General features: G+C 37.7%; 1 protein-coding gene across 6 annotated transcripts in view; it reads left to right on the top strand.

Moving 5' to 3' along the window:
- Trappc8 (trafficking protein particle complex 8) overlaps positions 1–17,020 on the top strand; it is a 93,419-nt gene that overhangs the window by 73,675 nt on the left and 2,724 nt on the right. For 5 of the 6 annotated variants that reach the window (XM_004623556.2, XM_004623555.2, XM_023714120.1 and 2 more), the window contains 6 exons: positions 431–527; positions 2,731–2,799; positions 2,888–2,946; positions 5,452–5,625; positions 9,799–9,900; positions 11,916–12,061. In XM_004623556.2, coding sequence (XP_004623613.1) covers positions 431–527; positions 2,731–2,799; positions 2,888–2,946; positions 5,452–5,625; positions 9,799–9,900; positions 11,916–12,061 — 647 coding nt within the window. The remainder of the gene's footprint in view (positions 1–430; positions 528–2,730; positions 2,800–2,887; positions 2,947–5,451; positions 5,626–9,798; positions 9,901–11,915; positions 12,062–17,020) is intronic. The other variant, XM_023714125.1, reaches the window with a different exon arrangement.

Raw genomic sequence — 17,020 nt, 5'->3', positions numbered from 1 at the left:
TTCTCTCTCAAATAAATAAAAATAAAAAAAAATAAAAAAAATAAATCAGATATCTTAGAAAAGATCAGGAGAAATAAAATATTATAGTTTGATAAGTTGGTAGCAAATATTTGATCAACTAAATATACCAATAACCTATTATGATATATTCTAGTAACTGAATAACTTAGTTTTTTAATGTTTACATTTAATGTGTACATTTTGGGTTAAGAAATTTTCTTGGGTAGAATGTTGGCTTGCCTGTTTCTCTTATCAGGGACTTAAGAGGGATTTAAATAACTTTCTGTAATGTATGTTACTACTTTATTTCAAAATAGAAATTTTATGTGATATTAATTGGTAGTGACTTTGGTAGTATCTGAATTTTGTTTTCTTTGGAATATTTAGGTTAGTGCTTCTGCATCCTTAATGACTCCTCTCTTGTTGACAGAGTGAAGCAGGTGTTAAGGAATTCCATATAGTGCAAGTATCAAGTAGTAGCAAGCACTGGAAGTTGCAGAAATCTGTAAATCTCTCTGAAAACAAAGGTTTGTGCCTTCTCCCTTCATAATAAATTCAGACATCTTCATCAATTGATTTCTCAGAATACCAGAATGTCATAAGATTATTGGTGCCTTCTTTAAAATTAACTTAAAGGTTTTTGAATAAGTATCTTGCTCTGTAATTCAAACTGCCCTTGAATTCACTACGTAGCCCCGGCTGTCCTCAAACTTGTGTTGATCCTCCTGCCTTAGCCTACCAAGTGCTGGGATTTTAGGTGCACATCACCACATCTGGCTCAAAATTAACTTTTTACGCATTAAATTGTGCTTTCCTAGTTTACCTGACAGTAAATCAGATTACTGTGCCTATTTTGATTTAATCCTTTCCATCTTAAGGAATAAAATGATTTGTTCTAATGGTGTTTGTAAATAGGATCACAAGTCCTCATGTTGTACAGCAATTAACCACTAAGAAGAATATATGCAGTGTATTATTTGTTGAAACTGCACTTCCGATTTGATTTGAAACTGTCTCATTGCTGTTTATCAATAAAACTTTGAAAAAAAAATCCATCTTACTATTCCTTTCACATATTTTGTACTTATATTTTCTTTTATTTGTAAAATCTGTACCCAAGAAGATGATAACTGTCAAAAATGGAGGCAGTATAAATAGATAAGCTAGAATATGTATGTTCCTGTCTGCTTTCTTAACCAGTGTAAGGTATTTTTTCTGTGTATAACCAAACTGTTCTGACTTTTGATTTTTTTTTTTTTTTTTTTTTTTAAAGTACTGGGGGATCAAACTCAGGAATTTGTACTTGCCAGCTTGGTGCTTATACTGCTGAGCTATTTCTTTGGCCCTTTTGGAATATTTTTTTCCTGTATAACATTAAAAATAAAAACAGTGTTCATGCTTCACATATTTGTATGGTATACTGACAAATTGTTTTCAGAATTATTTTATCAAAGTGTCATCCTGCCAGTATGTCTCAGATACTCTTCTCTCATTGCTGGGACAAATACCCAACACTCAGAATGAAGGAAGGAAAGGTTTATTTAGCTCACAGTTGGTGCAGGTTTCGGTCCATTCTCAGCTGGCTCCAAGGCAGAGTGGCACATGGCAGAGGGCAGCTGTTCATGGTGGTGGAAGGCAGCAGAGAACAAAAGGGAGAAGTAGCAGCAACAGTGGCTGCCGAGAGCAAGTCTGTTGCCCTTAGGTTGCACTCAGGTTACCTGCTCCAGGCTGGGTGCAGCACTCACATTAGTAATCCCAGCAGCACTCACACCCATATCGCAGTGAAGCCTGAGTTAATCATGAACTCTAGAAGTCTGCCCCATGAGTACATAAGACTTTGATGAAACAGCTAGACACCAAGCATAACACAGTATCCCATTTAAAATTGATGAGAAGCTGGAAAAATGATAATTTGTTTCTGGAAATGAATTGTATGGTGTATTTCAAAATAGATATGAATGCTTTAACTCTTAATCTCACATTAATCTGTATTTTTGTATTCATACAAAGAAGTTCAAAATATAGGAAAATTCTTATTATGTTTGATGTGCAAAAATTTAATTTCATAGGCATTAAGATATACTTCCATTAGCATCCTACAAGTGTCAGCAATAGTGGGAAAACATTATAACGTGTGTTTAATTGGTATAGATCAAGATCATACATGTGAAAAAACACTGCGAGAATATAAAGAAATGAAGAGTAATAGGATGATGGGCTGGCGAGATAGGTCAGTGGACTAAGTGCCTGTTTAGGCAAGCATAGGGACTGGGGTTTGATCCCCGGTACCACATGCCACGCTGGTCCTACTCCCCAGGGTGGCTGAGCTGGGTACTGAATCCAGCCATGGTAGTACATGCCTATAATCCCAGCTGAAAATAGGATCAGTATGAGTTGGAGCTGTGTAGTGAGACCCTGTACCAAATACATTAAAAAAAAAAAATAGGATGGTAAGCTCCTTGACCCCCAACTTCTGATCTTTCAAACCTCCTGGAATATGTTTTGTTTTGTTTTCCCTCCTGGAATGTTAAGCAGACATGCATGAAGGCACATATGTTTTGAGAAAATTGAATTTTATTATGAAGTTAATGCAAACTCATTTCATTGAAATGAAGGTAAATATTTTTTTATTAAACATTGTTTATAATTATGAATTTTTTTCCAGCTTAATGTCTGAATAGTACCATGTCATAAAGTTAGAAACATCTTTGGTGTTTTCCCTTTTCCTAGATGCCAAACTTGCCAGTAGGGAAAAAGGAAAGTTTTGCTTCAAGGCAGTAAGATGTAATGAAAGAGAAGGTAAATTCATTTTACTTTTATAATGTCTTAAGCGTTCATTTTACATTTTCCTGGCAGTGATATAACTTGTTTGTTCTCCTGTTGTTAGGTTACGTACAATCTTCAGAAAAGTATACCTTTGCAGATATCATCTTTGGAAATGAACAGGTACACAAATAAGTGCAACAGTGTTTGATTTGATTTAAAGTCATAGTTCTGGAATGCTAGGTAATGGGGCAGAAATGTTGCTTCAGAATCCCTAAACTCTGGAGGATGTACATCTCAAGTTTGCTGAATCTTGTAATGCGTTCAGTCTCCAAAACAAATTGAACATGCCATATGAGTGTATTACTTTAATTAGTCATTTACAATGAACTTTCCCTTAAAAATATGACTTGAAATAAGTATAGTCCTTGGGTTTTCTTATTTTCCAGATAAAAGTAGGATTAAGCAGGGCATAGTGGTGAAAGTTGTAATACTAGCTATTTAGGAAGCTGAGGTAGGAGGATTGCAAAATCAGGCCAGGGTGGTCGTCTTAGAGAGACTTCATCTCAGAGAAAGAGTAGGGGAAGGAGAGGAGAGGAGGGTGTGGCGTGAGTACCTCTGTTAGAAACACTGGTCACAGTGGGATGTGTAGATGTTCATTCCCTGGGTTTTGGTATATCGTCTGGTGCTGAGACCCTTAAAATAATTTAAATATGTGAGGTTCTGTTGAGATTTTAAAAATATAATTGTCTAGGGCAGTGATGGTCCAACTTAAATTATATGAGGCACCTAGAGCAGTGGTACGAATCTTATTTTAAAAATTGGGAATCTTATTAAAATGCAAATTATAATTTAATAAGTTGGGAGTAGAACTTGGGGTTTTAAATTTTTTTTTTTTTTTTGGTGGAACCAGGGATTGAACTCAGGCCTTTGCGCTTGCCAGGGAAGTGCTTATTCTACTGAGCCCCATTATTCTACTGGCCGTTAAATTTTTAAAGTCTTAGATGATGTTGAGTTTGTCCACAGACCTAGTTTTAAGTATCAAAGACGGAGAGATATTTGTAAACAAGATATAGGCTTTGCTTCCGTATCTCTCAGACTGGTTCATTATGTATTGGACAGAGTTTAGCTTTTACATTTCCAAGAAGTTCTGCACATAATCTGAGTAAGTTATTTGGGGACCTGGTTGGCAAAATTTTAGACCTGCAGTACTATGTAAGTGTATGCAGGGGGCCAGGGAGATGGTTCAGTAGAATAGGGCCTGAGTTCAATCCCCAGTTGTTTTTTTTTTTTTTTTTGGAGGGGGGAAGTACACTATTAGGGGGATGATTTCTTCTTGGTGCTGTTCTTTTTGATAATTTTAAACATCTTTGCTATTGTATATTCTCTTGCCATTGGCTTTTATCTGTCTCCCCATTTGTAACAATCTTTTATTTATTATTTTGGTAATGAGCATCGAACTCATGACCTTGTACATGCCAGGCATGTGCTTATGCCACTGAGCAAGCTATCTCCCTGGCCGTTTTGACAATCTTTAACCATCTGAAGACAGAGCTATTTAGAAATTCCTCAAGGCTACAACAATCCAGTCATCCCAAAACATGTACTTTTGGGAGATGCTGTACTCTGGAAGATTAACTTTCCAGACATCAGTCATTTTGTTCATTTCTTTTGAAAATTTGAAAATCCCTAGAACTATTAGTAAGACCATTAAATTGCATTCGAATTGTAATGTTTATTATGTTTGTTGTTAAGTAATGTTATGTAAAAGTATTAAGGAGGGTAGAAGAAAAGATTTTTTTTTTTCCTTTAGTGAATCTGGTTGAATAAATGAAATTTATCCAGAACTATACATTAAGGAGAAAATTTTGAGGCAGTGTTTTCCCAGTTGAAGTTTACTCATAAAGGGGCAAATTTTGTGTATTTATTAAAATTCAATATTTTAAAAAATCTTTAAGCTTTAATATCCACATGATATATATGTAGCCTAGAATTCATGAGATAATATGCATAGATCTTTAACTGCCAAGAAAGTATCCAGACATTAAGGAAAATTCTATAGGTCTGAGACCATTTAAATTTCTTATGTGCTCTCTCTCCAAGTGAAAAAGCCAAGTTAGTGTCAATAACTATTAACATTGTGTTTCATTGGATATTGCCTCATGCTCTTAAGTATTTGAATAGTAAACACTTGTTTATTTTAATCATAAAATATTTATTTTCAACAGTTTGCTTTTTATTCATCTTCCCTGGGTATTAGGAAGTTCATTGAAGTATAGGTTAATTGTTTTGAGGTGACAGCTTTTGAAATTCTCGATAATAATAGCTTGGTGCACATGCCTGTAATCCCAGCACTTGGGAGACTGAGGCAGGAAGATTAGTGTGAGTTAGAGGCCATCCTGGGCTGTAGAGTGAGTTCAAGGCCTGCCTGAACTGTTCAGTGAAACCTTACCTCAAAAAGAACAACAACAACAAAATTCTGGGTAAGTTTTACTAAATCTTTGAGGTGTTCAAATCACCTTCCTGTTTTCAACCACAGTAACTAGAAATTATTGAATAAAATTCTGGGATATACATCTAAGTTTAACTATCAATTTTGGCAGTGTATATTTAAGTGAATGACATAAAAGTTTTTGACAGTACATGTAATAAAAACATTTATGTAGACAAGTGATCTTCTTTTAACAGATAATAAGTTCAGCAAGCCCATGTGCAGATTTCTTTTATCGAAGTTTATCCTCCGAGTTGAAAAAACCGCAAACTCAGTTGTCTGTGCATACAGAAAAACATTCAGTAGAGGATGCTGTGAGATTGATTCAAAAGTGCAGTAAGGTGGATTTGAATATTGTCATATTGTGGAAGGTATGTATAGTGAATTACTCCAGTAAGCCTCATTTAGAGATGTTTGATTCTTATGCCCAAGAACAAATACATACTACTTCTGGTATTTTTTCTGCTTGACCTTTTTAAGTGTTAATATTGCAATTGTTTTATAACTTGGTTTTAATATCTCCATTGTGAATGTTTCTGCCTAAAATTATATGACTTCTTTGTGCTGCTTATATTTGTTACTGAGAATATTGTAGACATGATAAGCTTTATGAAAGGAGGTATTATTAGACTTTATTCTGTACACTTTACTCTGTAAGGAAACCATTATGAACCTCTAGACACTCATTACTCAGACTCCAATAGCCATTATTTTGTTAATAGTCATATGTCATTTATTTGACTTTTACTTTGCTTTCTTATTTTCTGGTTGCTTTGTTTTTGTTTCATTTTGTGTTTTGTGCTGGGGATTGAAGCCAGCAGCATGGTAAGCACTTTCTGTCCCACTAAGCAATATCTTTAGACCTGTAGCCCCCCCCCAATGGTATTGAGCATTGAACCCAGGTCCTTGCACATGGTAGGCATTTTATTTTTTAATGACATAGTTTAAGTGTGCATGCTTCATACGTAATTGGAGGGGATTAAAGACTTTGTTTGTAGAGGACTTCCCTAGATGGAGATTCCCTGTGCCCAGAAGTCCTGGGCATGAACTCGGGGCTTTGCACATGGGAGAAGCAAGCTCTCTACTGTAAACTTTATTCTTTTCCCAGCTTTTTGTTTGTGTGATCCCATGGTATTGTTATCTTACTCAAGAAAATTGGTGACAATTCCTTAATATTCTCTAATTGATGGTCTGCGTTCAGTTTTCCTAGATTATTTTAAAAGACCATTTTACCTTTTTTAAAAAAAACTGAATTGTATCCAAGTCAAATTCATATGTGGTAGCTCAGACTGAATTTCTAGACAGCAGTCTTCTCTCAACTGAACTGAACTCTAATACAGAAGAGATTCTTTTTTTTTAAAAAAAAAAAAAAGTACATAATTGCGCAAATACTGTGTTGTCTCCTTAGTGTGAGAAGCCAAGAGTAAATAAGATCTAAAATGCACAATAACTACTATAAAATGGGAAGACACTGTTCAGAAGGAAAGAGACTAGGATGTGGGAAAGGAGAAAAGGAAGGAATAAAAAGTACGTGTGTGTGTGTGTGTGTGTGTGTGTGTGTGTGTGTGTGTCTTTTTTTGGTATAGGGTCTTGCTGTGCAGCTCAGACTTGTAGTGATTCTCTTGTCTTGGCCTCCCAAGCGCTGGGATTACAGGCATGTGCCACCACGCCCTTTTCGGAGGCTTGCACGTCACATCTGGGGTTCTTGGGCTAGCACAGCAGGAGGTACCAGGGATTGAACCAGGGTCCTTGTACTTGCCAGGCAGGCACTTAGACTGGCAAGCTCGCTCTCCACCCCCTTGTGTCATGTTCTTACATATGTTAACTGTTTTGGAAAAAATCATTCTATGTGAAATTCAGGTTATCCAAAAATCTTCATCTCAGCTGACACAGTGACATGATTCTATGTTCCTGACACTAGAGACATAGTAGGTTATGAGAATATATAGAGTCCACCAGAGAATTACAAACATCAGGAAAAGAAAACTTTGTATAAGGTTTTTTGTTTTTTGTTTTGTGGAACAGGGGCTTGAACTCAGGCCCTTGTACTTGCTATAAGTACTTTAATACTTAATTTATGGAGATATCAGAGATGAATACAAAGTACCTCTGGCATCTACAATTACAAGAGGTGACTGAAGTGCTGGGCATTAGCTTCTGGACATCTATTGGAGTGCTGAACTACTGAAGTGTGTATACATATTTTTGGGTGGACTCTGTGTATTTAAAATTGATTCAGATGTTCCACAGTGTTCTTTTTATTAAACTATGTTCTTAGATAAGTTTTTTTTTTTTTTTTTCTGAGCGTTTAGTTCACCCTAGTGTGGCCTAGTGTGGGCAAACCTGGGTTTGATCCCTAGCTGTATAAGTAAAACTTTAAAAACACAAGTAAGTAAACCATTTTTTAAACCAAGCTGACTTTGCATAACTTTCAAGTAAAATGCTGTTTAAGTAAGTTGACAGTTTCATTGATTACAGAAAGCATTTTATGTTAGATCAGTTTCTTAGAGTTTAAAATCAATACAGGCTCAAAAGCATTGTTCCTTAATGTAAACCACCATCCATTAAATAAGAGTATAAAAGCCCCTTGATATTTATGGTTGTCACTCCACAGGCTTGTGTCTGTAGTATTTTTGAGACAAAATTTTGTTTAATGTATGCTATAGTTTGTGCTCATTATGAAGTCCATAGTAAATTAACAGCATTGATTATATGGGAAAACTCTGTAAGATGCTCCTTAGTTGTAAAATTTAAGTTTGAACGCATTAAAAAACTGGATATAGAGCCAGCCAGATAGCTCAGCAGACTAAAGTGCCTGCTTAGGCAGTGTACAGTGGGCCAGGGTTCAATCCCTGGCATGGTATACCAGCCCTGCCCTCTGGGCGCTTTGGTACGGCATTGAGACTGGGCATGGTGATGCCTGCCTGTAATCCCAGCACTTGAGAGGCTGAAAGCAGGAGGATCACTACAAGTTGGATCTACATAGTGAGATCCTATAGACCCTGTGCCAAATATGTCAGAAAACAAAACAAAACCTGGAAACAGTCTTTGGTAGTAGCTAGTACTAGAAATATCAGTGTTTTATTGAGAAAGTTGCTCAGAACTCTAGTGAAGGCTCTTGAAAGTAGAGAAATGACTCACTGAATTAAGGAAGACTTGGGAAACCATTTTAGTTGTGAAGAAAGATGTACTGGGCCATTAGGATTATTGAAGAAAATAACAATTTGAGAGAAACCTAAGAGCTTCAACAATATTTTTTATGTAAAAAATGCTGGTAGTGGAGAATAGTACAACTTTTTTTTTTGGTGGAGCCCGGGATTGAATTCAGACCCTTGGGCTTGCCAGGGAAGCTCTAACTATACTGAGCGATCTCCCCAGCCAGTCTTAGCTGAACATAAAGGTTTGTTCTATCAAGCTAGGCCTTTGCTCAGAGACAAAGACCGTGGTAGAATTAGTCATGTCAGTGGCAGTGTTGCTTGATCTGGAAAAGATGGCTTGTTGTCTCAAGACCTTATCTCTCAGCTCTCATCACTTCTTGTTTAAAAATTACTGTACCAGAGCTGGGGAGATAATTCAGTAGACTAAATGGGCAAGGGCCTGAGTTCAGTCTCTGGTTCCACCAAAAAAATAAAAAAACAAAGGTTACTGTACCAGGTGTTTCTGTGTCCTTTCTCCTATGTTTCTGGGCTCTGCACATACAGTTGCTTGGCAGGTATGGGCTACTCTAAGCCTTAGTACTTTCCACTCATTATATGAGCCCTAGATGGCAAACTCTTCTAGTCAGTGGAACAATTTAAAGTAAGCAACCATTTAGGAACACTTGTAATATTTTGAGGGAGTAATTTTATGTCTGTTGAACCTAATAGTGAAAAACATTGGTTTTATAAAAAGAAAAGAAAGAAAAACAAAACAAAACAGTAGTAGTATTCGCTAATCTGGCTATAACAGTTACATAATAAATATTAGTACAGTAATATTTGTTATAGTTCTATAATCAGAACCATTTTCAGATATTCCCAGTGCAATCAAAACTATTCAAGAGGGAGATTTATAAACTGGACAGGTATTTTATATAGATGAAATCAATTCACTGAATTGAGAGAACAAAAAGCCTTTTTAAAAGTATGGATATTTCTATTCCAGTCTCCTAGGAGATATTTCTATTTAGTGGATTTGCAATTATATGTACTTGTTTTTTCTCTATTTTGTGATAAACCTGGGGCATTTTAGAAGTCTGAATATAAAAATGAGCTTTTTGCTTATGTGTTGCCAGCCCAATAAAGGAAAAAGTCTAGCTTGTGGCATAGTTCTTTTGATGTAGTTTCTTTTCTTTCTTTCTTTCTTTTTTTTTTTTTTTTTATGTAGTTTCTTAAGAGCTCTAGAGAAAGTTAGGAATAAATAAAAATAAAAATGATGCCACAGCCAGCATTCATGATATTTCGTAGGTCTTAACCATAGTATTTTTTCCTTACATCAAATGTTGGATTGGTTATTTTTGAAGTTGCTGCCGAACAAGGTAACATTTCTGTCTTTGTATGTTTTAGGCATATGTTGTGGAAGACAGTAAGCAGCTTATTTTAGAAGGTCAGCATCATGTTATTCTTCACACTATAGGAAAGGAAGCCTTTTCATATCCTCAGAAACAGGTAATAACATGGTTTGTTAAGGCATTTTCTTGTTATCTTGGGATTTTTGTTTGTTTAGTTGATTTTTGTGTTTTTTAAAATACTCTGGCTTGGGGCTGGTGAGATGGCTCAGTGGTCTAAAGCACCTACTTACAACAAACTTAACAAAGCACAGGGACCGCGGTTCAATCCCCCAGCACCACATGCCAGCCAGCCCCGCCCCCTGGTGGGCTGAGCAGGCCACACATACACACACACATTAAAAAAAAATTAAAAATAAAATAAAATACTCTGGCTTTTCAGGCTTTTGTATTAGGATTTGTTCAGGGATTGGTGGTAGAAGACTGATTAAATGAGAAGTGAACATTGATTTTAAAATTGAGCTGGGCGTAGTAGCACATGCCTGTAATCCCTGCATTCTGGGCACTGGAGCAGGAAAATCACTGACAGTTCAGGGCCAGCCTGAACTTGAACTGCATAGCAAAACTCTGTCTCAAAAACACAAAATAAAATAAAATTGATTAGCAGCTTTATAAGAGTATCAATACACATTTATGACCTTAGAGTTTTTTATGGTAGATATTGAAACTAGAGATCGTAAGTACCAAAAGAATTATCTTCTTGAGAGAAAAGAGCTACATTCTCTGTATTGTTTCATTCATTGTGGCAGGATCACACTACTCCAGAACTTGAACTTCAAGTAAAATGTAAAGGGTAGCCTATGGAGATATATGTTAATAAAGCACTAATATTCCATCTTAATTTTCTTGGTACTATTTTATCTTGCTTAGACATTTTCAGAGTATGCATGAAAAAACTTAGTTACACAAAATTAAATAAAACACAACAGAAAATGATGAAATCAAGAAAGATAGAGTTGTGAGTGTAACTTCAGGAGATAGTACTGGCCAAGGATGCTTGAAGCCCTGGATCCTCAGTTCTTTTTAATTTTTTTTATATTTTTGGAGACCGAATCTCACTATGTAGTCCAGGCTGGGGTCCAACTGACCACAGTCCGGCCTCAGCCTCCTGAGTGCTGGGATTTCAGGCACAAGCCACCATGCTTGATTTATAGCCTCTATTCTGAAGGGAAAAGATCTGCAGTGAGAGACAGTAAATATGAGAGATAGTTCTGGCATAAAGCATCCTCTTATTTTGCAGAATTAAGTAATGATGACAAATGTATTATAAATACATAAACCAGTAGCAGTTTGTTTCTTGTCAAGTTTTTTATACTGTACATAATTGTATGTGCTTTACTTTTATATGCCTGGCAGTAGGTTTGTTTATATTGGCTTCATCACAGACACAATAAAACGCTGTGTTAGGACATGTTGAGAGCTACAATACTAGGAAATAGGAATTTTTCAGCTCTTGTTTTAAAACCGTATCATATATATAATTTATCTTTGACTGGAGTGTGATTATATGGTGAATGACTCTTATTCCTGGAATTTGTGTCATCTTTATACTCAACAGATTCAAGTCTGATTCCCAGTTCTGTGTTCTTAAAGTATTAAGTGACTTATTCGAGATTACAAAGCTAGTATGTGAATTTCTGGGGTTCAAGTCTAATTGTAATACTAAGTAAGGAAGGAATAGATGATTTTGTTTCTTTTTAAAAAGATTTATTCATTCATTTGAAACAAGAGTCTCACTACACAGTTTGGACTTGTAGTGTTACTCCTTTCTTAGCCTTCCCAGCGCTGGGATTGCAAACATGCACTAGCACAGCCGTTTGGGTTCTGGGGCCAGCATAGCAGGCGGTACTAGGAATTGAGCCTAGGACCTTGCGCTTGTCAGGCAGATGCTTAGACCACTGAGCTGTCTCTCCAGCCCTGGAACAGATGATTTTGGATCCTAAAATCTTTATTAGATCATATTGCAAATGATAGCACCTGTTGGATTAAATAACAAAGAGTACTGTTCATGTACTGTTCATGTTTCGTATCTGCTGGTATTAACTTCGTGTGTGTGTGTGTGTGTGTGTGTAGAAATGAAATTTTTCTTTTTAAATAAACCTTTTCTTTTTTCAGGAGCAACCAGAAATGGAACTGTTAAAATTTTTCAGGACAGAAAACACTATGGCTTCTTCAAGACCATCCTTAGAGCAGCTTTCTAATCTCATTAAAACAAGTCTTCACTACCCAGAAACATTTAATCATCCATTTCATCAAAAAAGGTTTGAGGTTTATTTTTGTTAAAGTTTTTCTATAGTACACGAGTGTGTGGCTACACATTTATCTATTCACACAGTAGCAATGCAAATATTGAAAAAGAAACAGTTACTCTTCATAGTTACTGTTCATCATTAAGGATGTACAGTGCCTCAGCAGCCTGTGAGCTGCTGCAAGTTTCCTTGTCAGGAGCATTGTATCATTGATGTGAAAATAAGAATATAAGTATGTCATTTTGTTGTGGATACAGACCTGTGACATGCCTACATTATGGGTTCAGCTAGCACATCCAATTTAGAGTTTCATGTCCTAAAGACTTACTAATCACTATATTTCTTTCTTTTTTTTCTTTGCTATATTTCTTTATACTCATGATTTTGGTAAATAACTTGAATATGTAGACTTAAAGTTGTAGAAATAAAACATGCAGAATTTGATAACACTTCAGAAGGTTGCCAGTTTCCAGATATAAGATGGAGGAACACTTTAGAAAGGTGTATGAGTTTTAGTCAAATCACCCTGTGTAGGGTTGGAGTATGGATGGGACAGGACAAGAGAGATGCTGAGTCACAGCTGAGAGATGTGCTAAGGAGGGGAAACTGATGGGAAAAACTAAATGGGATTAATGAAAGAATCAGAAAAAGACCAACAGGGAAACAGTTACATCTCAAAGATTAATGGTAAGACTTGAAGATAGATATGGCTGAGCTTACCATCTTCCAGAAAGGTCAGGTAATAAGTGGAGCCAGTGTTAATGCAGGGATGCTTCCCATGCAGCTGTTGCAGGATGCAGTAGCTTTTAGCAAGGTTTGTTTTTTTGTCTCTGTGCTTCTGGGTCCGTAGTGTGACTGCCAAAGGCTGAAATTGTTCGGCACACAAGGAAGGTCAGGTTTACATACATATTTGGGGATTAGTCCAAGGGCATCAGATTTTCATTGAAAACTGAGTACAAAAAGTGAACCAAACTGTAAACACACATTTAAAGCCTCTGCTTGTGTCAAAGATAGGACTGTTTCATAGGTCAGGTAGTATCTCCATAATTGCCAAGCTTGGTCCACAGTCCACACACAGTAGGAAGGTAAGGAAGTAATAACTGCTGGAAAATGATCAGTTATCTTGTAGCCAAGACTGAGCTACTGAAATAGAGTTTGAGTAAGTGGACATCCTTGTGAAACTACAAAGTAGATGAGAGTGTAATTGAGATACCGAGAGGGGGCGTACAGTGAACAGAGTGGGGCACTGAGCATTACTTCAGAGGTCACTGTTTTAGCAGGTTGAAAAATACTTGTAATGTGATCATGGGAGTTGGGTTGCTCAGCTTTTTAATAGTGCTGAAAATTAGGGAGATGGGCAAGATAAGGATCTGAGCAAGTATTGACTGAGTCATCCAATTTGACATAGCTGTCCAAAAGAGATGACAAGATTTGGGCTCGAGAGGAAGAAAGCAAATTCATGCTAAAGCTTTTAAATTGAAACTGTTAGATAAAGTAGAAGAAAGGTACACAAGTGTTTCTCCCTAGGTGCCAGATGAATTTTCAGGTGGGAGATGAAGCAGTTTTTTCAAACCGTGTGTGTGTGTGTGTGTGTGTGTGTGTGTGTGTGTGTCTGTGTCTGTGTCTGTGTCTGTGTCTGTATAATTATTATTATTAATTTTGGGGAAGGGTCTATAGTATGCCCAGGGTCTCACTACTAGATCAGACTCAGAGCAATCCGCCTATTTACAGCCTCCCAAGAGCTGGGATTACAGGCAAGCACCACCATGCCCAGTCTTAATTGCTGTCTCAGTGCGCCCTGGGGGCGGGGCTGGCATGGCAGGCATGGGGATTGAATCCCTGCCCCCCTGCACCTGCTTGCAGGCGCTTTAATCTGCTGAGCTATTTGGTGGGCCCTTATATCATTGTTATATTACGTTACATTTATTTGATGCAGGGTTTCTTCAGACTAGTAGTGGTCCTCCTGTCTCAGCCTCCCCAAGTGCTGGGATTATAGGCTTGGGCCACCAACCTGGTTCCATATCTTTATTTTAAATATAAAGTGTACATTCTTTTCTCCTCTCCTAAAGAATTTCCACTAATATACTTTCACTGATGTGTGTTACCAGTATAGGAAGAGGAAAAAAGGAATAAAAGTTTGTGATAGTTCATGACAAAAAAAAAGATGTCTCTACAGAAAAGGAAAAAAAAAATCTGGAAAATTTAAGAAATGATACTGAGCCTGATGTGGAGGCCCATGCCCATATACACAGTTACTTTAAAGGTTGAGGCAGAAGGATCACAAGCTCAAGGCCAGCCTAGGCAACTTATTAAGACTGAGTCAAAGGAAAAGTTGGCTGGAAGGTAGCACATTGGTAGAGTTCTTGCTTAGCAGATAGAAAGTCCTGGGTTTGATCCCAGTACTGTCAGAAAGAAAATGAGGGACAAGTACACAAACTTAGAGGCTGACCAAATAGCTCAGTGGGTTAAAGTGCCTGCAAGCAGGGACAGGGGCCAGGGATTCGATCCCTGGTCCTGCTGTGCTGGCCCTGTCTCAATGGGTACCCTGATATGGCAGTTGAGACTGGGTGTGGTGGTGCTTGCCTGTAGTTCCAGCTCTTGGGAGGCTGTCAACAAGTGGATCGCTGTGAGTCCGATCTAGTATTAGGAAGAAACACAATTTCATGGTGGGGTGTGGTGATACATGCCTATAAGCTCAGCACTTGGGAGGCTGAGGCAGGAGAATTGTTGCAAGTTGGAGGCCAGCAGGGACTATGTAAGGAGACCCTGTCTCAGAAGGCAAACAGCCAGCACCTGTTATTGACTGAGAAAGCTGTGTTACTGTTACATATAGGAACATAAAGAGAGGGAGTGGAGGATATTAGGCGGTATTCTTAATGTAAAGGTGATTTGAGAAAAGAGCAGAAATAGGGGAGGAAGTGGAAAGAGAACATAAGAAAAAGATAGGTGACCAATAATAAACATTATGAGTCCTGTTCAGTTACGTGCCATAGGCTTTTCATTTTGCAGGTAAAACCTAGGGTCTCACGTACACTTGGCAAGTGCTCTCTCACTGGGTTTCTTTCTTAGTCTGAGCTTTTCAAAATACCAGGTTATCTCGGGTGGTGTTTGTAGTGCTTTAGAGCATGTGCCAAGCATTCTCGGGATTATCATACTAAGTCACCACAGCAAACCCCAAAGGTAGTGGGTGCCGTTATTATTCCCAACTTGCATTAAGAAGAGTGAGGTGCAGTATTGTTAAACTGATACTTGAACCCTAGCAATATTACTATAGGCCCAGGACTTTAATAATGACCACATACACAGAAGTCAGGGAATGGTTGTCAGCAGTTTGATCTGTAGGCAGTTTGTGACTCATCTGAAAGACTGGTGTGAAGTATGCATTTTCAAAATGTAGTTTCACTCTGCAGCCACTGCAGCATTAGCATCTGGCAGCTTGATAGATAAGCCACTTTGGGGGATGTACTAAATCAGAAATCTTATCTATCATATGATTTTGTTGCATGCCCCATTGTGGGAAATACTGATGTAGAGATTGGATTTTGTCAAGGTGCTGATTAAGAAGTTATTGCTGCAAGCCAAGACGTGATGATGTGACCTTGTAAGAGACAGAGTAGTGACGAGGTTCCAGAGCTGTGTGGGTGAGCATCGGCAGGAATTGTGAGGAAGATGGGAGGGAATGCAGTGGGTGCTGATGTCTCCATTGCTGGGATAGATACGGGAGCCGCTCATGAGACAGTGAATGGCAGGAGAGAAAAAATGAGAATGAGTTGTGTGTTGGGCCAGGAGACATGCAGATGTTCACATTTCTTCTAGAAGCATTTGGATAAGGCACAAGCTTTTGCCATTCGAGGCTCAAATCAGAAGTGAGTAGTGTAAACTCCTGAGTTTTTACTTTGCTTAGAAATTATCAGAATTTAACTTAACTAAAAACTGTAGACTACAGTCCTCATTTGACCTTATTACCCTCCTTAGGATAGTGGCAGAGGTTAGGGCCTGTTTCCAGTACACACTGGGGGAAGTTGTCTGTCTGTCTGTGTCTGTCTGTCTGTTTCTCTGTCTCTGTCTGTCTCTGTCTGTCTCTGTCTGTCTCTGTCTCTGTCTCTGTCTCTCTCTCTCTCTCTCTGTGTGTCTCTGTGTCTCTGTCTCTGTCTCTGTCTCTCATTTATTTATTTGGGACAGGGTCTCACTATGCAGCTCAGACTCGTAGTGTACCTCCTGTCCCAGGTATGCACCACGATGCCTGATTTCGTTGGCCAGCATGGCACACCCAGGATTCTGGGGCCTACACAACATGCAGTACTGTGGATTGAACCTGAACCCAGGTCCTTGTGTTTGCTAGGCAGGTGCTTACACTGCTATCTTCCCAGCCCCTGGGGGAGGTTTTCTAAACTAGGTTTTGTTTAGGGAATCTGTGTTATTTATGGTATTGTTTCCAAAGTATAGGTGTGGTGGACCGCATGCCCTTGGAGGATGAGGCAGGAGTATCATTGGGAGTTCTAGATCAACGTGGGCTACAAAGTGAACTCAAGGCCAGTCTAAACTGCACAGCAAGACCCTGTCTCAAAAATAAATAAATAAATAAATAAATAAATAAATGGTTGTTTAGTAATTTGTAGAAATTTTTGCAAAGTATGTACAATATTTTTATGTTTAGATATTTTTATAGATACCTAGATTTGTTGTTTTGTTTTTTATTGTTGTTACCGGGACTTGAACTCAGGGTCTCACACTTGCCAGTAAGGCACTGTGCCACTGAGCTATATCTCTGGCTATGTTTACATGTTTAGACATTATATTAATGTATTTTTATTCACAAAGTAAGTTATTTTGAATCATTTTCCAACTTAGAGTTTGATTGTTTTTAAGGAGCTTATGTTCCATTAGATACTCTTAAGTGCTGTTATTTTCTTTTTTTATTATTATTTTTTTTAATGTGTGTGTGTGTGTGTGTGTGTGTGTGTGTGTGTG

This window comes from Octodon degus, unplaced genomic scaffold, assembly GCF_000260255.1.
Source record: "Octodon degus isolate 3935 unplaced genomic scaffold, OctDeg1.0 scaffold00003, whole genome shotgun sequence".
Classification (NCBI taxonomy): Eukaryota; Metazoa; Chordata; class Mammalia; order Rodentia; family Octodontidae; genus Octodon; species Octodon degus.
This window is presented reverse-complemented; position numbering and strand designations above follow the sequence as displayed.